Source organism: Canis lupus, chromosome 3, assembly GCF_048164855.1.
Source record: "Canis lupus baileyi chromosome 3, mCanLup2.hap1, whole genome shotgun sequence".
NCBI lineage: Eukaryota > Metazoa > Chordata > Mammalia > Carnivora > Canidae > Canis > Canis lupus.
In genome coordinates, this window is record NC_132840.1 from 79,616,783 (window position 1) to 79,640,779 (window position 23,997).

General features: G+C 47.3%; 1 protein-coding gene across 7 annotated transcripts; it reads right to left on the minus strand.

Annotated features, from left to right (window-relative positions):
• Nucleotides 1-1,444: 1,444 nt before the first annotated feature.
• Nucleotides 1,445-17,304, minus strand: HEPACAM (hepatic and glial cell adhesion molecule). Of its 7 annotated transcripts, none has more exons than XM_072822523.1 (7): nucleotides 16,453-17,304; nucleotides 6,332-6,673; nucleotides 5,373-5,654; nucleotides 4,989-5,088; nucleotides 4,220-4,506; nucleotides 4,007-4,074; nucleotides 1,445-3,600 (listed from the first exon to the last, which is right to left on the minus strand). In XM_072822523.1, exons 1-7 carry the CDS (start codon nucleotides 16,535-16,537, stop codon nucleotides 3,298-3,300), a joined length of 1,467 nt encoding a protein of 488 aa, XP_072678624.1. In that variant the 5' UTR covers nucleotides 16,538-17,304; the 3' UTR covers nucleotides 1,445-3,297. The 7 variants fall into 7 exon arrangements, with proteins under 7 accessions (XP_072678624.1, XP_072678623.1, XP_072678628.1 ...); XM_072822522.1 differs by having other exon boundaries at nucleotides 4,007-4,077; nucleotides 16,453-17,303; XM_072822527.1 differs by having other exon boundaries at nucleotides 4,376-4,506; nucleotides 16,453-17,300.
• Between the last annotated feature and the right edge of the window lie 6,693 nt (nucleotides 17,305-23,997).

The window sequence follows — 23,997 nt, forward strand, 5'->3', positions numbered from 1 at the left end:
ATATAAGATCTATCTTTCCCTCTCTGGATGCTTTTCATAATATTTTTTCTTTGTCTCTGGTATGCTCTGGTTTTACTACATTTTGTGTTAAGTATGGAAATTTTAAAATTTATCTTCTGTTAATAACCTTCCTATATCCATATATTTATGTTTATAACGAGGTCTACAAAAACTTCAGTCATTTCTCTTAAAATATTGTCTCTCCTTTATCTTTCTATTCTTCCCTTTGAGTTCTTGACAAAATATGTGTTAGTTCTTTTCTTTGTGCGTGCCATATCCCTTACTCTCTTTCTCATATTGTTCATCTCCTTGTTGGTCTGTGCTTTACCCTGAAACATTTCTTCAGATACATCTTGCAATTGAATTAACTATTTTCAGCTCTACTTAATGTGCTGTTTAATTTTCTCATTTATAGTTTTTATTTCAATAAGTCCTATTTTTTATTTACAAAAGTTCTATTTTGTTCCTATTCAACTTTGGTCACAAAGTTTGACAGTCTCTTGTTGCTTGTTCATTTCTATAATTTTGTTTTTCATTTCTTCAAACATTTCATAGTTATTTTATATTCTATATCTGATCGTTTTAATATTTGAAGGACTTACTGGTCTAAATCTACCATTTCTGTCTTCTGACTCTCACTTATGGTATTTGTTTCCTTTTGTGCTTAATGGCCTTTTATGGTCAAGTTGTTGATCTTAATCTTTGAAAATTTTAGGAGATGCTTTTCTCCAGAGAGGATGTGCATTTTTATTTTGGGAGCTTGGGACTCCTTTCTAGGATGCCAACTCAATCCAGGAGTCTCAGGCTCTGCTCCCCCATCCTGCCGACTGGCCCAAGTCTAGTCTTCCATTACGAGGCTAAAATAAACATTTGCTCCTGGATAATCCAGATTTTCTGTTTCTGTATGTGCTGCTCCTGTTCCCTGGAATAGGTGTCCTTTCATCCTTTTTTTTTTTTCACCTGATTAACTAATCTGTCTAAGACTAAATTCAGATCTGTTCTCCTCCTCCAAGATACTTTTGCTGACAACCCCTAATCTAGGTTAGATGATGCTCTTACATGCTCTCTCAGAACATACTGTAGCTACTTCTGTCATGGCATTTTTCACACTGTGTTGTGATAACCTGCTTACTCATCTGTCCTCCTTCATGGGGCTGTCATCTGGGTAGGGGTCATGGCATAATCACACTGTTTCCTCGGTGTCTTGCACAGGACCAAGTCCATGGTATATTAACATGTGTTTGTAGAATAAATGAAAGCATTGCAATGAATGCATGAATGAATGAACGGGTGAGTGAGTGATGATTTTGGAGTGGACAATATGGAATTTGCAAAGAGGGTGAAGGATGATGAAGGAAGATGAAAAGAAAAGGGAAAAGGGAAATGCCTGGCATTTTTAAGCTGCTTGTTGTGTTTTCCTTGCTGAAGTACAATAAAGTTGTCATTTCATTTCATCAAAAGTTTATTGAGCATCCAGTATGTGCTAGGCACTCTGCTAGATGCTGGTAATACAAAGATGAAGATCAAAACAAACCAAAAACCAAAAGCAAAACCACTTCCTTACTTTTACCCCCCCGGACTTAAGGCAGATTTGGCTTGAGCCTGGGAAGCTGGCCCCTCAGGGATTCAGCACCAAGGCATGAAGTGTGGCATGCTCTCACTTCCCCCTCACTTCAATGCTGTCTCCCAAGGCTGAGCAGCTTGTACTCCTCCCCCAAGTCCCACACCTCATACCTGCCTGAGCAACTGTCCCCTGAAGGCATGATCTCATTCTGGATGAGGCACCTGGGAAAGTTAAGGGAACAGTTCTGGCTAGCTAAGGGAAGCTGCGAAGGCACACCTACTCAAAGGAGCCTGGAGAAGTGCATAGGGACAGGGAGCCAGGAGGGGCATGCTGTCGAGGTAATTGGCCCCTGACAGGGGGGGCCAATTAGAAATGTTGTTGCCCTTGGGGCTGGAACAAAACCTGCCCCATGTGGAGTGGTGGGGAACACAGGGATTTCTCTGTGGGATGGTGGAGAGTCAGGGCTGGAGCATAGGAGGTTGGGGAGGGGCCAGGGATGCAAGGGACTTGGATGGGCATCAGGGAAGAGAAGTTAGAACACGAGGCCCTCCTTCTCTTTCAGCTTTTTAATTGCCATCACTCCTCACACAGTAGCTTATTGTCTCTCCTGCAAACTGTTCAAGAGGCGGTGACATGGGCACGGTCTGGCGATGCCATGGCCCAACCTCTCCGTATTCTACATTTGTGTGATGAGAGAGTCTGCCCTTGTCCTGTTTCCTGGGATCTGAGCAGCTGGGAGCAGGACAGGTGGGAGTCCGGAGGCCAAGAGTTGCATCTTGTCTCCCTGCCATCCTGGGGAGCAATTAGCCGCCCCCCTCCCCTTGCCCACCATTACTCTGCAGACTTGAACCTTAGTCTCAGCTGAAGGAAGCCCAACCACCTTTCCCAGGGATAATGATTGTTTGAAAGGCTTGTTTTGTAAGGAAGCCAAGGAGAAGGCATAGGTGTGAGGGTTTAAAAAAAAAAAAAAAAAAAAAAAGATTCTTCACTTGATCTAGCTTTCTGGGTCAGAGGAGTGAGAACTTCCTTCTCTATTGGACTAGAGACGGAAAGAATGCTTGGTACTCCAGTGAGGGAGGTTTTGGGAGGAGGCCAAGCACGGGAAGCTTGAATCCTTTGCCCTTGCTAGGGCACAGGTCAGGGGGTCAAAAGAATGAACTTGACTCCTGCCTCACCAACCGGTAGGTACCCAGAGAAGGGTGCTCCAAGGCATGTGATTCCCGGGGTGTTCAGAATAGTCCTCTTCAAACCTAGGTTTGAAGCCGGCCTCTGACTTCCCCTAGTTTAGGACAGTTGTCCCTTTTGGGCAAGTGGCCTCTCTAAGCCGAGCTTGCCAAAAAAAAAAAAAAAAAAAAGTGTCCCGGGAACCGGGAGGGAAGGAGGGTGGGTGGAAGCGCAGAGCTCCCTAGGAAGGGCACGGGACAGTCCCGGGGGTTAGGTTACTGTTGTTAGTTTCCATAAGACCCTGGGTTGGGGGGAGGGCTGGGCCGGAAATTTAATAATCTATACGGTCCTAAGAGGGCACAACCCCCACCCACCGAGAACACAGCGGGTGGCCCGGGAGCCAGCGGGACGGTCTCCCCTCCTGAGCCCCCACCCCCCGCGGTGCCCACGCTCGCCCGCCAGCCGGACCCGCGCGCCCGGACGGGGCCCTCCGCTGGTCCGCTGCGGGCGGGGGCCGCGCTCCCCCCGGCACCGGGCTCGGCCGGGCGCCCCCGGGGTGCCGAGGCGGCTCAGGCGCTGATCTCCACCGGGCTGGCCTCGTCTTGCTCGCGGAGCAGGTGCACGCCCGCAGTCCGCAGTGAGCGCGAGGCGCTGCGCGAGCGGCCGGGCGAGCCGGGGGCGCGGGGCGGCGACGTGTGCGTCCGGCCGGTGGCGGGGGAGCGCGCCGGGGAGCGCGGGTAGCGGCGGGCGGAGCGGATGGGCAGCCCGGGCGAGCGGCCGGGGACGCCCGGAGACACGGAGTAGCCGGGCGGGCCGGGCTCGGCGGCGCCCCGGGGCTCGGCGGCGGGGTTGTCCTCGGGCTCCGGGGAGTCCTGCGGGGACACGCGGCGCCGCGGTTGGCTCGGCGAGGCCTTAGCGGGGCGCCCGGCGGGGAAGGGGCGCGGGAAAAGCCGCAGCGCGCGGACTCGAGGGCCCTGCGCCCTGCCGCCCCGCTTCCCGCCTGTCCCCGACGGCCCGGCCGCCCCAGCTGTAGGACGGCGAGCGAGGAATGGCCCGATCGGTGCCCAGAGACCGAGGCTCGCATCCCCTTGTTTGACCCTGGGCGAGCCATTGCACCTCTGCCAGCCTCAGTTTTCCTATCCCTAAAGTGGGGGCGGGCGGGGGCGGGGCAGACACTTCCCAGGGCTAATCTGAGTGAAGAGGCACCGGGGTGGTGCCGCTGTCCCGCGCCAGAACGCGCCAGAACGTGGCAGGGCCCGCAGCAACCCGCTCGCTCACCTTGTCCTTGAGGATGTACAGCGCCATGGGGTTCTTCCGCTCCTGCTCGCCGCCTCGCGGGAGGGTGTCTGCTGCACAGGGCGGAGAGTGGGGTGGCTGGCCCCGTGGGGAACCCTTTCTGCCAGCCAGCGCCTACACTCTTTGCTCCCCAAGTGGCCAGTCAAGGCCCCGCCACAACCTCCACCAAAGGATCCAGAATCCCTGGGGTCCTACCTTGGCTGCACCTTTCCCTGCTCTGCAGTCTTCGTACAGTTGGTGGAGGAAGGGGCCCTGCAGAGCTGGCTTCCTGGTGGCCCAGTTCTGCCTTTTCCCAGCAGCCCACTGATCTGAGTGACGATGGGATGGGTGAGTGGGTGGCTGGGAGCTCACCTTCTGGTTTCAGACGGTCATCATTCTGATCCATATATTCCAGGGAGTTTTGCTTCTCCAGCTTCCTCTTCTTCCTGCAAATCAACCCAGCATCCTCTGAACAGAACTGTTGAGTGTGAGCCGGAGAAGGCCTGGGGGGCAGGGGCACAAGAGGAATCTGGTGTCGGTAAAAGAGGCCTTGTCACGGGAGGATGGCACCGAGGGAGTGGCAATGGCCCGTAAGCTTTGGATTGAGTCACATTTAGGTTTGCATCCTGAGTCTGTTGGCTGGCAGCGGGGGCAAGTCACCTAACCCATCTGAGTCTCAGTGTTATTATTATCTGTAAACTGCAGATAATCGTACTTAGAAGGTGGTTCATTAGCCACAACCAGAGTGCCCAGCCCACTGAAGGGTGCCCTGCAAGCAAAACCCCTGTTAGGGCGCTGGGGCTGTTGGGAGTTGGGAGCACAGGAGGTGATTCCGCATGCAACACATGCAGTGGTTAGATGGATCTCCTGGGAAGAGGTGCAGGGCCCTCTGCGGGGATATGCATTTAGGAGACTAAGAAAAGAATAGGGCTTGGGGTGGGATCAAAGGATTAGGGTGCTCAGGGTGTGGAACTTGGGGAGTTACCCAGACTTTTTGGAGGGTTTCCAGCAGGCACAGACTGTCACCAAGGTCACAAGAAGGAAGATGCCTCCTGTGGACAAGATGATGTAGAGGGAGCTTCTTCCTAGGGAGAGAGAGAGAGGCAGTGAGGTGGGAGAGACTTTAGAGGGGCAGCAAGTATAGTGGGGAGAGCTCTTGCAGGGAGAAGGAGGCCCAAGCAGCAGGGCTGGCCAGTGGCGGAGCTTGCTGAGCCCACTTCCCACCCTTTGCTGGCCTCCACGGAGAGGTGGCCCATCCCTGCCTGTCTCTCCCCATCTAGGGGCACTCCTTCTGGGATGTCCTCAGTCCCTTGAGGTGCCTGCCTCTTGGGATTTTGAGGCCTGAGGGTGAGCAGACAGGGAGACTCACGGTATACGGTGATCTTGATGGGCAGGCTGCGGCCCTGGCTGATGGGGTTCTCCACCACGCAGCTGTACAGGTCATCGTCCTCCATGAGCACGCGGGTGATGGTGAGCACCTTGTGGTCGGGGGACAGGAGCATTCTCGAGTCATTGAGGAGAGGCTTGCCGTCCTTCAGCCAGGTGTAGCTGGGCTTGGTGCCATTCTCGTGGGAGCAGTTGAGGGTGAAGGCCTCGCTGAGCTCCAGCACGGTGGTCGAAGCCACTAACACCTGTGGCCTCGAAATGGGCACTGAGTCCCAGGGGTGGGGGGAAGGGAGTCTGTGAGCTGTGGGCCAAGCAGCTTCTCCCCTCCCCTTCTTGACTCCCTGCCTTCCAACACAGCGCAACTCAACCTGTGGTCTGAGAAGCCCTTCAGGGATCATCCGTCCAGTCTTTCCCCATCATCCACCCATCTGTGCATTCGTTGAGCACCTACTCAGTACAGAGGATACAGTGCTGAACAAGACAGCAAGGTCCCTGCCCTTACAGACCTTCCCTTCACTCTCCTCAAATGCCCCTTCGAGATGTCTTAAACTGGCCCAGGCTGGAGCGTATTTCAGTTGGGCTCAACCTAGGTCCAAATGTCTGGGTTGAAGTATCTGCTCTGTCATGTACTAGCTGCGTGACTTTGGGCAAGTTACTCAACCTCTCTGTGCCTCAGTTTCTGCATCTACAAAATGGGGATAATCATATTAGCTAGGCCTACATTACTAGGAGCATTAAATGGGTCAGTGTAGGTGAAGCACTTAGAATAGTCTCGGGCACATAGCAAGCACTCTACAGGTGTTCTCTGTGTCCTATCTGCCGAGTTCTAATCCTGATTGTCTCACTCTCAGCTGCCAAGAGGCTTCTGTGGGGGTGTTCCGGGGCCTGGGGGCCCCAGTCCCAGGCCCCAGGCCTGCCTCCTTTCCTGCCAGAGCACTTTACCATCTACAGTGAGGTTGATGGTCTTCTCTCCAGTGAACGTGTCGTCCGTGATGGAGATCTCAACCTCGTAGGTGCCCTCGTCGGCCAGCTGCAGGTCACTGAGGAGCAGGGAGCCATTTTCGAAGAGGCGGATGCGGTCTCGGTAGTCAGGCCGTAGGGTGCCAATGACCTCTGTGCCGATGGACTGTACCACGGTCACTGGCTTGTCCCGCTTCAGCTGCCACTTCACCACGGGCTTGTCACTGCTGGTGCTGCTGTACTGCACGGAGAGCAGGGCTGACTTCCCCACCGTGCCATGGATCAGGCGCACTGGGCTGGTGATGTTCACCCCCTCCAGGGGCTCTGTGGACAGAGACCCATGGGGAGAGGGCAGTGTCAGGCCCTTGGCTTCTCACCCCTCTCCCCCATTTATGTCCTCAGATGTCTTCCTGCCTCACCCTCTGGGCTCTTCACTCCATGTCAGTCCTTCCTTCTTACCCTTCGATGCCATCTCTTCTCCTGCTATAGCTCTGGAACCTTCTGATCCACCATCACCCCTCTTACCCATCCCATTGCCCTCGGTCCTTCTTCTACATGGTCCTCTGCCTCTGGTGGTTTTCTCTGTCACCTTCCTCTTGAGGAAGACCTCCAGTTAACCTAACACTATGTGTTCCATTCACAGAAACATTTATTGAGTATTTCGCCTGTGACAAGTACTGTTCTACGTCCTTGGGATGCATCAATGAGCAAAACAGACAGACATGGACCTCAGGGTGAATTTGTCAGATTTGCTTCTTGATTGGGGATTGGGAAAGTAGGGAATGGAGCAGCATGGGAACAGAGGTTCATAAAGAAGGGAGTGTGGCACAAGGCAGTGCCAATAAAGGGGGAGTTTAGGGGCCAGGAGACAACTAGACCATTCTTCATTCACACCAAGAGTCTTCTCTTTCCTTACCCCAGCTGGATGTAGCACTTTACTAGGCCCGCCCAGGCCTGAATAGTCCTGCAGATGAGTAGTTGGTTTTGGAAATATACCCAAGATCCAGCCCAACCTGCAACCCCTAGAGAAGAGGGATTTGGGATGGACAGAACAAAGTGGTTCGAATCAAGAGGCCTTGGAAGATTGGGCTCCACCATTTACAGGCCATGTGGACCTGGGAAAGCCATCGTTCCAGGCCTCATTCTTCTCATTTAGAAAATCAGGACATGACAATTACAAGAACAACTGCCTTACCAAGCTCACGGTGGAAAAGGACAGTACTTCAGTTATCATTGTATAGTGGAAAGAACACAAGAGTGAGCATCAGAGACTTGGGCTCTTATTGTTGACTTAGGACCTAGAAGAAGTCATGTATCTGTTTGGGACTCAGATAGGTGAAATAAGTGGCAAACTGGATGTTACATCCATTTGTTCCCACCCTGCAATTCTGGGATTTTACCATCTTGTCGAATGGTTGGCCCATCTAGAGATGCATCTTGTATTTCACGAATCTTTTAGGGGCTTTAGGGGCCTGAACAGATGCCACTCACTCATGTTACAGGGTCTTGTAAAGCAATGTGACCAAATGAAGGTTTTCTGGAGAGGATGTAAGTTGGGAGCAGGGCTAAGTTTAACTAAACAGACACTTACAGGTCAGGCTTTCAGGCACTCTGCACCCCCAGCTGCTCTCTCTCATCACTGCCTCTCAAGTTCCCTCTCTCTTCTTCCCACTCTCCTACTCTGCCACTACTGCTGTTTAAATTTGGGGAAAGTGGGGCAGCCCCGGTGGCTTAGTGGTTTAGCACTGCCTTCCACCCAGGGTGTGGTCCTGGAGACCCGGGATCGAGACCCATGTCAGGCTCCCTGCATGGGAGTGCAGGGAGAGTGCTTCTCCCTCTTCCTGTTTCTCTCTCTCTGTCTCTAATAAATAAATAAAAAATCATAAAATAAATAAAATAAATTTGGGGGAAGTTATGTTGTGCCCTTCCCTCCCTTATTCTTCTCCATGTGCTTATATGACCACATTGAACCAGGAGGAAATTAAACTAAGAGGTGAGTTGTGGAGATTAAATGTAATAAAACTATTCAGTCCATTTTTGGAATAAGTTCTTTGCTGTTAAGGAGTGTGGTCGTCACCTTTGGAAGGGATCAAGGAAAGGGTAATTGCTATTCTTTCACCTTTCACCTTGTACCTTTCCTCCTCTGTATCATGAGGTCATGGGACCAGATGATCACAAGGGGTCTTCTCAACTCTGACATCCTATGATCCATTATGCCAGGTATGTTAGAATCATATCTAATTGTGGAAGAAACTATTCAAATGATGAAAGCTGCCAGGTGTATGAATATGATATGCTTGTTTGTTTTTTTAAGATTTCTCTATTTTAGAGAGAGTGAGAGAGCACATGAGCCAGCAGGGGAGGGACAGAGGTAGAGAATCTCAAGCAAACTAACCCCTGAGCATGAGGTCCAGCTTGGGGCTCAATCTCACAACCCTGAGATCACAACCTGAGCTAAAACCAAGAGTTGGTTGCTTAACAGGCTGAGTCACCCAGGCACCTCTATGCTTGTTGTTGAGAGGAGTCTTGATGTAGGGGATGTAGAATGAACAAAATCAAACATTTTTAAATGTTTTTAAAATTAAAGATATATTTGTTCCCACAAAACCATGTATAAAAATGATAACACATAAAATCTAGTTCTGGCTCCCAAATTTGGTAGAAGAGGTGGTAGGGACTAGACTCCTGTCCTCCCCAATAATTGGGATGCTACTAGGAATCCCTCTGGCTCTGTGTATCAGACTGAAATCCATTTGATCAGATAATACATAAAACTTCTTCCAGCTTTCAGTTTCTGTGATTATTTAGTTGGGATTTCCTGCTTAGCAACTGCTAGGTCCCAGGCTTGGCTTGATTTAGAAAAGCAAGCTTTCAGATTTCCCCGAATAGGCAAATAGACTTCGGTATGTGTGACTTGAGGTGGCCCTGAAAAAAGTCACTGAGTTTCATTAAAGGCCATGGTGGTGATGAGCAAATGGCTGGGGAACCTCTATTCAGGACCCAGTCTGAAGCAGCGGGGTCTGTGCATGAGGGTTGTATATGCAGAACCGTCCTGGGGTTCAGCAACCCCAAGCATCAAACTTTGACAGTTCTCATTTCCTCTTTCCAGGAGGCTGGGAAGTGACAGTCCTAACCTTAAGGGGAAATGGAAGGGATTCCTCCTCCCTGGCCCTCCCTCGAGCTTCCCCTGTGTCCTATCTCTCCTATCGCATACAAGGTCCTACTGCTCCTTTTGTGATGTCTTCCTAGTTCTGGTCAGTTCTTTCTGTCAGTTTAAACTTGATTCTTCTCCATAAAAACATTGGGAAAGTGACAGCATATGGATTGCCCTAGGTTTCACCCCCCTCTAGGTGGGCACCTTCCTCACGCACAGGAATGCGGGTACGCCCACGAATCTCAAGGATGTATGTACACATGTTCAGAAGTGAATGGAGCAGTCTTTCTCAAAAGCTGACAAAGAGTATTTTGCTGAGCAAACACCATTTCCAAAAACTCTAGCCAAAATTGGAGTTGGTATTAAGTTCAGGGTTCTACAACTTTCAAGGGACACAGAGAACTGGGACAGGTGCCAAAGCAGGACACAGAAAGGAGGAAATGGCTAACAACTACGATCCATAGTGGAAATAAAAGGGACTAGGGCTATTTGACCTTGAGAAGTGATTAACTTAATCATGGTCCTTGAGTCTCTGAGGCATCATTGTGTAGGAAGTCTCTGTTCCCACAGGAGGCGGAACAAAAGGAAATTGACATCACAGCAAGATTTACCTGTCAACTTAAACTGGGCCATGGTGGTGGGTGGCCCCTCTCAAGTAGGATTTTGAACAGGAGTGACACCAAGGAATGTTAAGTTTTAAAATATGAGAATGTACGTACCAGTAGCCTTGGGTTTCCTTAATAGCCTCTCCCTTTAAGGAAACCATCACTTACTCATTTTTATGTGCTTCTTTATGCTTAGCAAAGTTTTCCTTTTGCCAGTGTTTGCCTTAAATTTTCCTTCTAAGAGTGTCAGTGAGACGGTGCCAAGCACATATTCTAGGGTTGATCTTTATACACCACGGGCTGCTGTTATATCCTTTTTTTTTTTTTTTTGGTCTTATTTGGGTCTGTCACCCCAAGGAGGTCCCTTCGGCCATCACAGATACCCTTCTCTGGCTTTTCTTAAATTCTATTATTTCTTTTTTGAGATGTGGTGACCAGAATTTAATCTGTGCCACAGCATGGTTTTCTAAAAGGAAAATATTTTGCTTTCTGCTTTTGGCTTTTAGTATTTTTCCTAGTGAATGATGCTCTGAGAACAACCCCCTCCTCTGCTGCTGTCCTATAGGTGCACCACTGATTGCATACATAATGAGGTTACTGTGTTGGGTTCTTTTTTTTTTCTTTTTTTTTAAAGATTTTATTTATTTATTCATGAGAGACACACAGAGAGAGAAAGAGGCAGAGACAGAGGCAGAGGGAGAAGCAGGCTCCATGCAGGGTCCCGGGTCTCCAGGATCAGGCCCTGGGTTGAAGGCGGCGCTAAACTGCTGAGCCACCTGGGCTGCCCCTGTGTTGGGTTCTTATGTTGGTGTACTCTTGAGGCCTTCAAGGGCTTCAAGAGTGTGAAATCATTTTAAATGTCAACCACTCAGGAACATAGGAGAAAGTGAGGAAGCAGAAATTGTGAAGAAGGCCCTTGGCATCCAGGAAGAGAGGTGTCTTTGTACCTTTTTATACCTACTTTTGTATCAACTTTAAAGAGTGTAGATGTTCAGTAAATGTGTATCTAGCTAATAGGTATTAAGATAGCACACAGATTTACCCTATTTTAGATCAGAACAAGCACTATTGTTTTTGTTTTGAAATTTTTATTCATTTATTTGAGAGACAGCAAGAGAGAGAGCACGAACAGGACAGAGGGAGAGGGAGAAGCAGACTCCCCACTGAGCAGGAAGCCCAATGCAGGACTCAATCCCAAGACCTTGGGATCATGACCTGAGCTGAAGGCAGACATATAACTGACTGAGCCACTCAGGCGCCCCACAGACATTATCATTAAGCTGTCAATTCACCAAAACTGACTTATAAATTTAATATAATATCAATCAAAATCCCAGGAGATTTGCTGTGTGATAGTGCACAAGAATAGACAAACAGATCAGTGCAATAAAATAGAGAGCCAAAAAATAAATTTATATATGATCACTCAACTTATGACAAAGGTGATCCTGCAGTGTTCTGGGGAAAGGATTCTTTTGGTAATAAATAGTGCCAGGCCATGGCAGGCTGTGTAGGAAAACTGGCCTTACCTTATATCTTACACAAATATTAATTCTGGATGGATTGTGGATCTAACTGTGAAAGGTAAAATACTATTTTTTAAAAAAGAAAACATAGAGAATATCTCCACAACTTGAAAGCAGAGACATATTTCTTAAACAAGACACAAGAGTGGTACACATAAAAGAAGAAAATGATACATTGGACACAATAAAATTAAGAGCTTCTGTTCATCAAAAGGCACCATTAAGAGAGTGAAGAGGCAAGATGCAGAGTGAGAGATATTTGCAAGGCATATATACTACAAAGGACTGGTATCCAAAATATAGTTCTTAAACTCCTACAAATTAATATTTTTTTAAAAAATTTTCAGAAAGCTTAATAGAAAATGGGAAAAAAAAAAAGACTTAGAACAAGGACTTCAGGGCAGCCCAGGTGGCTCAGTGGTTTAGCGCCACCTTTGGCCCAAGGCATGATCCTGGAGATCCGGGATTGATTCCCACATCAGGCTCCCTTCATGGAGACTGCTTCTCTCTCTGCCTGTGTCTCTGCACCTCTCTCTCTCTTTCTCTCTCAAGGTGACAGGGTCTCTCATGAATTAAAAAAAAAAAAAAAAAAAAAAGAACAGGGACTTCACAAATAAGGATATCCAAATGGCTAATCATGATATGAAAAAGATACAACTTCATTGATAATAATGGAAATGCAATTTTAAACCATAATTTGATACCCTTCATACTCACTAGTATGACTAAAATGAAAAAGAGAAGACACAATTGGTGAAGATGCAGAGTAACTGGAGCTGCTGGTGGGAATGCAGATTGATACAATCACTTTTGAAAATTATTTGACCATATCTACTAAAGCTAAACACACAGCTATAACTCAGCAATTCTACTCCTAGGGATATCCCCAAACAAATGTGTATATCTGTTCCCCAAAAGACAAGTACTAGAATATATTAACAACTGTATTGATAAAGCCTCAAACTAGAAACTACCAAAGTGTCTATTAAAGTTGAATAGACAAATAAATTGTAGTATATTCAGACAATGGAATACTATACAATACTGAGACCAAACAAGTTACAATTTCAATAACAACATGAATGAGTCTTACAGATTTGGTGTTCAGCAAAAGAAGCCAGATGCAAAAGAATGCATGCATATAATTCCATTTACAAAGTTCAAAGACATGCAAAATTAATCTGTATTAGAGGTTAGGATACCACTGTAACCCTGGGGGAGGGCAACAGGAAATGAAATAGTAAGGGCATGCTTCTGAAGTGCTGAAATGTTCTATTTCTTCATCTTGGAGGCTGATTACATGGGCTAATTTGTTTTTTAAAGGTTCATCAAACTGTATCCTAATGCTAAATGCATCTCTGTGCATAACTCTCTGTTAGAAGAAGAAAACAGCACCTACAATGTGGAGGTGATCTTAGAGCTAAAAGGGCAGAACCCAGGTAAGGGGCTTCTTCCTATAGGGTTCCCAGAAGATGGAATAGTTCTAGGATCCCAGAGAATGAAATTTTGCAGATTAGATTATCTAGATTTATGGCGTGCCACATTTATATCTGTATGTCAGTATCCTAGCCTCTAGAAAAACCTTGTTTGAATGTTTCATGAATGGGGCTGTGATCAATTTAGGAAAGCCTCATTTGTCCATGCTAGGGACAGAAGATTGAAGACCGAGTATTTATTCCTTGCCCCCTTTAAGTGCCTGTCTTAAAAAACTACATTTCCTAGTCTCTTTGGCACTTAGGTATGGCCATGTGACTGAGTTCCAGCCAATGGAACCAGTGGAAGTGATAGGTACTGTTTATAGGCTAGAGAAATTTTTTTTTTCTCTCTCTCCTTTTAAATTCTCTACCTGAAAGAAATGGAGAAAAACTCCAAGGTGACAGGGTGTGACTACTGGAAACACATGTCAAAGTTGATGAGAGGGATGCCTGGGTGGCTCAGTGGTTGAGCATCTGCCTTCACCTCAAGTCCTGATCCCAAGGTCCTGGGATTGAGTCCCAAATCCAGCTCCCTGCAGGGACCCTGCTTCTCCCTCTGCCTATGTCTCTGCCTCTCTCTTGTGTCTCTCATGAATAAATAAATAATTTTTTTTAAGTTGATAAAGAGCTTTATCAACTTGGTCCTTGAAAAGCTTCATGGAGTAGAGTCCTTCCTCATCCCAGGCCTAGTCTGGAACTGCATTGCACTACTACATGGTTATCACCAGGAACTTAAATTTTGGAATTTATTTGTCACAGAAGCTGGTATTTTCCTAACTAATATTGTGAGCATGGCAGAAATTCCTTATAGAATTTCAGCTCTTTATTGTTTTTGAGTCCACAGCAGTACAATGGCCCAAGCCTGCACTTACCTCTTACCCATCGTAGGTCTTAACTAATATCCTATCAACATAATTTATATTTTTTGCTGTATTTGTTGAGTTACATTTTCCCACACAGAAAATCCTTTGTCATCTTTTGTTTTTGCCTGGTCACACTGACTGACAAGATCTTTCTATATTCTTTTTCCTTACCATTCGATGACCTAAAAGAATTTAGGGACCGCGCTGACTTGTATATTGCATCATGTATTTTGTATTCCTGATTCTTAGTCTCCATACTTTTAGCTCTCTTGATTCCTTCCACTTGTTGTAATTCCCACTGAGACCACTGTCACTAAAGCTAAAAGTTACCTCTGAATTGCCATTTCCAACAAACTCTTTTAGCTGTGATGTAATAATAATAATAATAATAATAATAATAATAATATTAATAATAGAGATATAATTGGCCCTTGGTATACTGGACCTCTTTGACATATTTGATGCTGATTCTCTGGAAAACTCCCAACTCTCTTGACATTCTGGACACCACAGTCTTCTTATTCCCTCTCCATTTCTTTCACTTCCTTCTTGGCCTCCGCAGCGGACCTTTTTTCCCCTCTACCTTCCTTTACAAAACTTGGGGTTACTCAATGTTCCATGTCCAGCCCATTTTCTCCTCCTAGGTGATATTATCCATTCCCATTGTTTTATGTTTCATCTATAGGCTGAGAGTTTCTACATACCTCTCTTCAACCCTGACCTCCTTGCGCCCCACTCCTAACCTCACCCCCACTTTAGGCTATTTAACATTTTCCAACAGATGCCTCATAGGCATTTCAACCTCAATAGGGACAGTACGCATTATCACATCCCCAACCCTATCCCAGTTGTCATTTCAGATTTCACATACAAATCCTATCCCCCTCTCTAGATCCTCCCACTTTCTATCAATGACTAGGTCCTGAAATTCCCTCCAAAAAATTATCTCCCCATGTCTTGTTCCCCTTATTTTTATTCTAATTCCAGTTTATGTTATTCCTCTCTTGAACTACTGCAGTAGCCTTGTTATGTGCTCCCCACCCCCAAATTCATACGTTGTAGTCCTAACCCCCAGGACCTCAAATGTGACCTTATTTGGCAATGGGGTTATTGGCAGATGTAGTAAACTAAGATGAGGTCTGGTGTAGGATGGGGCCCTAATCTAATATGACTCATGTCCTGATAAAAAGTGGAAATTTGGACACAGACATGAGCATAGGGAGAATGTCCTGTGAAGATAGAAGCTCTGCTGCCATAAGCCAAGGAACTACGTGAAGCTATCAGAGAGACCTGGAACAGATCCTTCCTTAGAGCCTCCAAAGAAAATATGACCTTGATCTCAATCTTTTAGCGGGCAAAACTGTGAGACCATACATTTCTGTTGTTTAAACCACCCAGTCTGTGGTTCTTTGTTACAACAGCCCTAGCAAATGGATACAAGCTTCCTTTCCTATCTTATCCGCTTCCAGTTTCTTCTCCAACGCCTCGCTGCAGACCGAGCTATCTGAAGCACAGTTCTGGCCCTGCCAGTCCCCAGATGAAAAGCCATCCAATACCCATACCCCCCTTTCACAGTTTACAGATTATATCCCAGTTTCCCTAGTATGGTTTACAAGGCTCTCGCCAAATTCCCATTGGTGAGTGGCTGGGCTGCTCCCAAACACATGATGCCATCTCAAAATGTTGAAATGCCATTTCCCCAACTAAAATGCCCCTTCCCACACCTACCTATTTTTCTCATCCTTTAAAAGTTAGTGCAGACATTCCCAGGACACCTCCCCTGATATTCCTCCACCCGACCCTGTACTGCCAGAACCAGCTTTCTGGATGGGGATAGGTGACTTCTCTCTGATTCTGGGCATCCATTTCTACATTTTATTAAAATGATCTCTGAGTCTGTTTGCCTGGTCAAATTGTGAATTCTAGGCTCTCCAGAGCAGTGTGTGTCTACGCCCATCTATTTAAAGATACATCCTCTAAGGAGTTGGTAGAGTTGTCAACGGCATGGGATGAGTTATGGGCAGGTTGGTGTTAGTTCCCAAAACCAAAAGGCTCATTATCTCTAAAAGGTATTTCATCTCCCTTGCTGTGGTACACTCAGAGAAGCCAGGGTGGGGGGTGGGGAGGCACAGAACCAGATCTCCCCCACCCGTCCAAGCCCCATCATGATCCCTTGGAAAGAATGCCGGACTGGCCCACGCCAACAAGACATCCCATAAGAAATGGCTCACTGCCCTCTATCTAATGTACTGAATGCCGTGGGAGCTCCGAAGTCATGCAGCCTTTTGGGGGAGGGGCGCAGGGGCTGGGCGGGAGGCACACAGAATGAAGAAATACATTCAACACTAATGCCTGAACTCACTGAGATGCTTCCCACGGCAGCTGAGCTCTCTCCCCTCCTCCCTCCAACTCCCCCTCCCTCTCTTTTGCAAGTAACGGGTCCCCTCTCCAGACCCTTTCTTACCCTTCTGGTCACCTACCTGTCTGGATCAGAAGAAGGTAGACAAAAGGAGCGAGGCTCAGGGCACTGAAGGCTCTGGATGGGGCTCCCCTTTCTCTCTTCATTTTGGGTGGCGTTCTCCGGCTCTGGTGCAGACAATTAGCATGATTTCTCCACTCTGGGCACGTCCCTTTGTACCACTCGGAGTTTCTCTGCCCGAGCACAACCCTGCCAACTTCCCTCTGAATACACAGAGCCCTGTGTATTGCTGGACTTGTTCTTTCCTCTCTTTCAGACCTGGCATTTCTAGTTTCAAAGCCCTACATCCCCAGCTCGGAAGGGGGTATCTGCTTAGGATTTAATCTTCAATGCGGGTTCTAGCCCGATGGGTCCCATCAGTTCTCTGCCTGCCTATGCTGAGCCCCACTACCAGGGGGAGATGAGGATTTGGGCTCAATGATGGGACTGGGCTCAATGATGGGACTGAACTGGATCTTGTGTCCAAACCTATCCTGTCTCCACCTCATGCTCCTTGTTGCTGCAAAGGAGGGCGCATGCCAGGGACAGACCTCCTATGAGCTCCGGAAAGGAGGGAGGGGAGCTTTGAAATAGCCGGGGAAAGAGAGACTCCAGAGAACTGCTGAAGAAATGTAAAATCCCCCTTTCAATCCCAGGGATGACGATTGGAAAATGGCTCAAATTCTATTATTTTCATGCCTCTCCCGGTCCTGCTTGGGATTCTCTCTCCTAGCACAGAATCACGCAGATGCTGGGGACCTCTTTCCTGGAGCCACTCTGCTCATTCCCCTGCCTCTAGCCAAGTTTCTAGAACACGCCAGAGCACAGATGAAGGTAATGCTCTAACCGCCAGCATCCTGGCGGTTCTGTCAGCAGCTTGACAGCCTACTTAATCTCCTCTTGTCTCCAGGCTGTGATGAGGAGAAACACCTAGCTCCACCTGACCCCTCACTACTGTGTCAACAGCTTTCCAAAAGTACAATCAGTGCAATGTGTGCTTACCAATTGTGAGATCTTGGGACTGGCTTACAATCTCTTGCAGCCTCTAATTTCATATCTAAAAATTGGAGAAACAGTAGCTTCCTTAGAGGAATTGTTGAGAGCATCATGACAATTTTGTACAGTGGAGTGCCTTGGAAACTCTGTGTTAGATAACATTTTAAACTTTAAAAACACTGCCTCTTCTTCTTTTTCATTCCTGTAGTAATCTTTTTTTTAAAGATATTTATTTATTTATTCATGAGAGACACACAGAGAGAGGCAGAGACACAGGCAGAGGGAGAAGCAGGCTCCCTGTGGGAAACCTGACGGGGGACTCCATCCCAGGACCCTGGGATCACACCCTGAGCCAAAGGCAGACGCTCAACCACCGAGCCATCCAGGCTCCCCTGTAGCAATCTTTATATCTTGATGAGACCAAAGTTTACAGCTCCCCTCATGGTCGTCTCCAAGCCTGGTCTTACTTTTGTAAGTGCGGTAGCTACCTCTCAAAATATTCTTGTTACAGACTGCAGAAAGCCTGAGTAGGCCAAGTTTCTAGAACTGAAGACTCATTGCCTAGCTCATCTGAACCAATGATGGGGAGTAGAGGAGATCAGCATTGGTTTTGAACTTTATGGAGAAACTCCAATAAAATATTCTGAAATATGTAAAGATTCTTTTGTTTTTCTTTCTTTCTTTTTTTTTTTTTTGCATTTTGCATTTTGCATTTCTGTGCCAATGACGTTTCCCTAGACAGCTCAAGGCACCTGTCTGCCTGGTAAAGTCAGTGTGGTTTCAGCAGCCATACAATGAAAAAGAAAAAGTCAGAGATTCAGCTTCTGACATCTACAATAGTATTTTAGAGTCAGTAGCAAGGCAAAAGGCTTGTGAGCTTTTGTAGAGGACAAAAGGATATTTTAATATCCTTTAACTATCACTTCCACAGATCACAGAGCCACCTGTGGATGGGATCACAGCTTCTTCTGCTGTATAGCGCAGATAAACGGCCTCTTTTGTCTGTGATGGCCAGGCCTTGAGGCTTATTGTCTGAGGCTAAAAGGAGGATATGATGTTCAGGAAATAGAAGGTCTGGAGTCGGCCTTTTTTAGCCTGAAGGACAATGGAAAGAAAAATGTGATAGCAGGTGACCTAAGTGGGATCTAACTTCTCAACATCCTCCCTCCCCCTGCCCTAGGGGTGGATCTTAGGCTCCTCACACCTGTGCAGAAGACGCAAGTGCCCCAAGGTACCCACAAGCTCCCTTCAGGGGACTCAGATGTGCCCAGGGGCCAAAGAATTGGCAACAGCTGGGGGCCCCCCCGCCAACTGCTATGGGGGGTCTGCATGTAGCTCAACAGGGAGAATGCCACACATGTCCACAGACACCAGCTGCCACCTAAGCCGTGCCAGGTATACTCCTCCCCCTACTGTCCTTAGAGAGGAGCTGGGTTGGGGGAGGAAACTAAACAAATTGAGCAAACAGTTGTGAGTCGTCCCAACAGTGACTGAGCCACCTCAAGAGAATGTTGAAATAGTTGGGTCAGAAGGATGGATTAATATCTAGCCTTTCTGTGCTGCCCGGGGGCCGCAGGGGTGGGCGCACAGGTGGCAGGTGTGAAGGCACTGCAGCTGCTCTGTGCGTGCGAGTGTCCACCCAGCAGTCTTGCCATCTTGCTTCAGCTCTTTCTAAGCCAAGCAGACCCAAAGAGGTTCATGTCATCTGTCTATGTGCCTTTTTTCTCTTAAAACAGTGAACACTCTGGCTGAAGGACGATGTCTTACTGGTCTCTGTGGTCCTACTGCCTACCCGGGCAGGGCGCACAGTAGGTTCTCAGTAAACAGTTGCTAAATATTGCAGGGATGAGACCCGGAGGGGGGTGCTCTTTAGGCAACAGGATACAATAAAGGATGATGGTGGAGGGCAGCTGGGCCAGAGGTATGAGTGCCAGGGAGGGCACCAAATGATGGCTGCAGATGGCAGATGGGGACATATATGAGGCACCTCTTTGTGGATTCCCAGAAATAACTGGGATTCACTTTGCGGTGGTAGAGGGGAGTTGGGGGGGTGCTGATCTGATAAGCAACTGGGTTACAGACACGTAAGGTGAACAGTCAAACCAACTTGATTGTCCATATGTAACATGACGTTTATCTCACCTGTCCTAGCTTACCCTGTTTCATCCTTCCATATGTCCTCTGTGGGTCTATCTGCCTCATCTAATTGTTTTTTTTTTTTTTTAAGATTTTATTTATTTATTCATAGAAACAGGGAGAGAGGCAGAGACACAGGCAGAGGGAGAAGCAGGCCTCATACAGAGAGCCTGACGTGGGACTCGATCCAGGGTCTCCAGGATCACGCCCTGGGCTGCAGGCAGCGCTAAACCGCTGCGCCAGTGGGGCTGCCCTGCCTCATCTAATTGTTGAGGGTAGGCTGTTCTTTGATTTTATGGAGATAGCCTGATTATAAATGTTACATTTCTTCAACTTCAAAAGTACATCTATACATATCAGTCTGCATGTCCCACTTTGGTATCAGAAGATGTTACTGTGGCCTTTTCCTCATTAGCCCGGGAGACTCTCCAGTGCAGGGACTGTGACTCTTCATCCTTAGAAGTCTCCTCACAGGGCCCCATTCTGAACTCAGCTTCATGCGGCTGCTGAAGCAGATGATGGAGGAGGACTGCTTGGCTGACAGCAGTGATGCCCTTGCTTGGCCAAGACCTGTGCCCCTTTCTCCTCTGAGCACTTCACAGATGCATTTCTAAGGGCACTGTCCTCTTCTGAGCAGCATGGCCCAGTCCTCTTGGCTCTGCTGCACACAGTTGCTTCCGGCCACTCTTCACTTGGCACCGTCTCTGGGGCTTCTGACTCCTCACCTCAGCACTTATGGCAGGCCTGGCCTGCTGTACTCAGACCTCGGTGCTGAGCACCCAGATAGTGCCCCTGAGGCTCAGAATGGAGCCCCCAAGAGACACATGCACGCATGCACACACATACACACACACATACACACAACCTGCCAGCTTAAGCTCGCAAGTGTTCCATCCCCAGGGCAGGAGGCAGTTATACTTAGTGATCTTGAATAAGTCACCACACTCTGCAGACCATTATGGGAAATGGAGGCAGGGGGAGAGCTGGCTGGGGAATCATAAAAATGAGCTCAGTCTTCAAAGAACCAAAGGTCTAGCAGGAACGGCAAAACAGTAGATTCATTCCACAGCAAGAGACATCTGAGATGACCTTGTCTCATTTCTTCATTTCTTAGGTGAGGGGATTGATAGAGAAGTTAAGTAACTTGCCCAGAGTTAAACTGTTATATAATGATCAACCCAGGACTCCTGAAATTTCTTTATAGTAGAGGCAAGAAGAGGTAACACACACACACACACACACAAAATGGTAGCTAAGTACCAATTTTAATAACTCAGTCATTAGATTTAAGAACATCTCCACCCACCTGCCCTGTTTCTTTGTCTCCAGGCTCTAGCAAGAATGTGCTGCCTCTGATGGTACTGCGGGAGGGGTTCTGGCCTTATGGATACCACCATGACATCAGTGGTGATTTTTATAGTTAGCACTTTCCTCTTTCTCTCCATTCACTTCCTGGTATTGAGTCATAGCTGTTCTTCCACTAGCTTGTAAATCATCTTTGGTAGCAGAACGAAAAAAAGTCTTCCAACAAATGGCACCAAAATCCCTCTTCGAGAGGGAATTGTCTTTAGCCAGAAAAGAACTGAAATACATTACAGGGAGCTGGAGGTAAGGTCTTAAGCATAAAAAGTCAAGGAACAAAAAGGTAAACTGCAGGCTTTAGAGATAGGAATTTGGGGAGGGTGACATGCATAGAGGAAAGAAATCAATAGGAAGAGAGACTAAGAAAGGCACGTGGTGGGGGAGCTGAAGAAAATCGAAAGACACAGCTGTGCTGTGAAACCCTTCCTCCTCTGACTTCTTTGAAACTTCCAGAAAAGTTTACTACATGAAATGCAGAATGTGTGTGCTAGCTGATGGAATATGGTGAAGGTGATAGGACAGCCACTCCCTTGACTAGGTTATATCATAGAAGACTGGGCTCAGCAGGCCAGAAAGAGCTTCTCGTCCTACTGGCTTTGAAGATGTAAACTGTATGACGGCAAGTGCCAAGTGGAAAGGAACTGCCATTGGCATCTCGGCACCAAGGGCAACACTCGGCCAACAGCTGGCAAGGAACTAGGGACCTCAGCCCTGCAATCACAAGGACCTGAATTCTCCCAATGACCAAGTAGCCTTCAAGGGCACCCCGAGCTTTGGAGAGGAATGCTGACCAGTCAACACCTTAATTGAAGTCTGGTGAGACCCTATGCAGCCTGGAAAACTAATATAGGCCAGCGCATGTGTGTGTGTGTGTCGGCGTGTGTGTGTGTGTGTTTGTGTGTGTACAAACACACAAAGCTACTCCTCACTTTGTCAGGCACTTTATATCCATTTGTTCATTTAATTCTCCTAATATCCCTTTCAGGTAGGCATTATAACCCCACCCAACAAGCAAGAAAATTTCAAATTCCAGGAAGTTAGCAACTTGCTAAGATCCTGTATCTACTCGGTGGCAGAACTTGGATTAGAAATGCAGGCTGGGGGCACCTGGGTGGCTCAGTTGGTTTAGCATCTGCCTTAGGCCTAGGTCATGATCCCAGGGTCCTGGGATAGAGCGTCAGGGTCCCTGCTCAGTGGGGAGTCTGCTTCTCCCTCTCCCTCTGCCACTCTCCTTGCTTGTGCACTCTTGCTCTATCTCTCTGTCAAATAAATAAATTAAAAATATTTTATAAATAAATAAATAAATAAACAAATAAATAAATAAATAAATGCAGGCTGATCATCAATAAAGCTTGGGCTTCTGACTACCTCCCTAACTCAGCAATAGGAATCCACCTCCTGTGTGCAAGTCTTGGTCATGGTCTAGTCTTTTATTCCCAGCACCAACTCTCTGACTAGGCTCCAGAATGTTAAGGGATCCTCTCTGCCCACCCCTAAAGCCCCCCTATTATTGCTGAAGCTGTTTTCAATTCTTGGTTCCATAAAGCTGTACGTGAATGGTACTTTCATAAGTTCAATTTGCCAGAACGGAGAGAGAGGGCGGAATCAGGATGCCAACATCAGCCAGAGAATTTGTAGAGCTGCAGCTCATTGCCCGGGAAACGAGGAATTTGTGTGAGGCTTTGTGTTGAAAGGAGGCAGGGCCTAGCTGCTCCAGCAGCCACTGAACAAGAGATAGATTAGCTCTCTTTGGAACAAAACAAGCTTTTTTTGGTGGGGGGGTGGGAGGACTGGACAGAGAGGAATGGCCCTCCCAAAGGACATTTTGTCTTTCCTTTTCCTTTTTAAATTACTCCTAGGTAGCTTTACTCCAGAGTACTTCTGAGAAACATCAAACAAAGAGTGGAGATGGGTAGAAAGGCCCCTCCTGCCCTTCCCAGGGAGCTTCGTCCTGAACTGTCGGGTTTGCTGCCTGCCAATTGATTTCTGTAAATATGAGGAGTCACTCAGCGGAAGAGCCTTCTGCAGACATATGGTATCTCAAGAAAGCGTGGGGTGTGTTTGGGAGAAGCATGGGATCTTGGGACATGGCAAGGGGTACTGGGTGAATTTCAGTAAGGTGGAGAGGAGGTGCTCCCATTTACTGAAAACCACCAAAGCCTATTATGCTGAGAGTAAATATTTGACTTCTGAATAGAATTCCCGCCCCCTCAGAAATGAGGAGGAACTCAGGCTTGTGTCCCTGGTGGCTGAAGGCGTCCTATTCAGCAACTCTCCAGAAGAACAGAGGGGAAATGAATTGGTGTTAAAGTGTTGGAAAGATCACGATTTTGCTGGCTTAGGATGTAGTGAGTAGAGGACATCTCTGGAGTTCTGTTCTCGTAAAATGCCAGTACTCAAATGAAAACAGGTTGAAAAATCCTGGGGAAGCCACTACCCCCAATTCATGAAAGACTTCATTGTTTCCCTTCTTCTGGATCCTCAAATGATGTCCTCCCACCAACTGCGTCCCAGGGAGAGGATTTGCTGTCCCCCTTCCTCTGCCTTCCCTCCCCTTCTCCCCTCCCCCCAGTGAGGGAGGCACAGAAATGGAAATTAGCCAGCATCTAATAATTCCCCACTGTATGAAGAGCACTCTGTGTTCCAGAGGTTGATAAAAGGAGGGGGGATGTGGGAAAGGGGACAGGTGGCATGTTCAAAAGGAAGAGAAGGTGCAGATCCTGTCTAGGTGCTTAAATATAGTTGGGAGAGGTATATTTTAATCTGTAAGCAAGTATAATTGCTAATACATTTGCATTGCTGTGTACACATTGCCTTTTTTTATTTTTTATTTTTTTGAGGTTATGAATGCATTTATTGACCATCAGTTCCCAGAGATGACTTTTTTTTGACTCTCAAAAGCTGAATTTATTATGGACTTCTGAAATGTCTATTTCCAATTGCATGCTTTGATTTTGCCCTGTGATTTTTTTTATAAATTTATTTTTTATTGGTGTTCAATTTGCCAACATATAGAATAACACACAGTGCTCATCCCGTCAAGTGCCCCCCTCAGTGCCCGTCACCCAGTCCC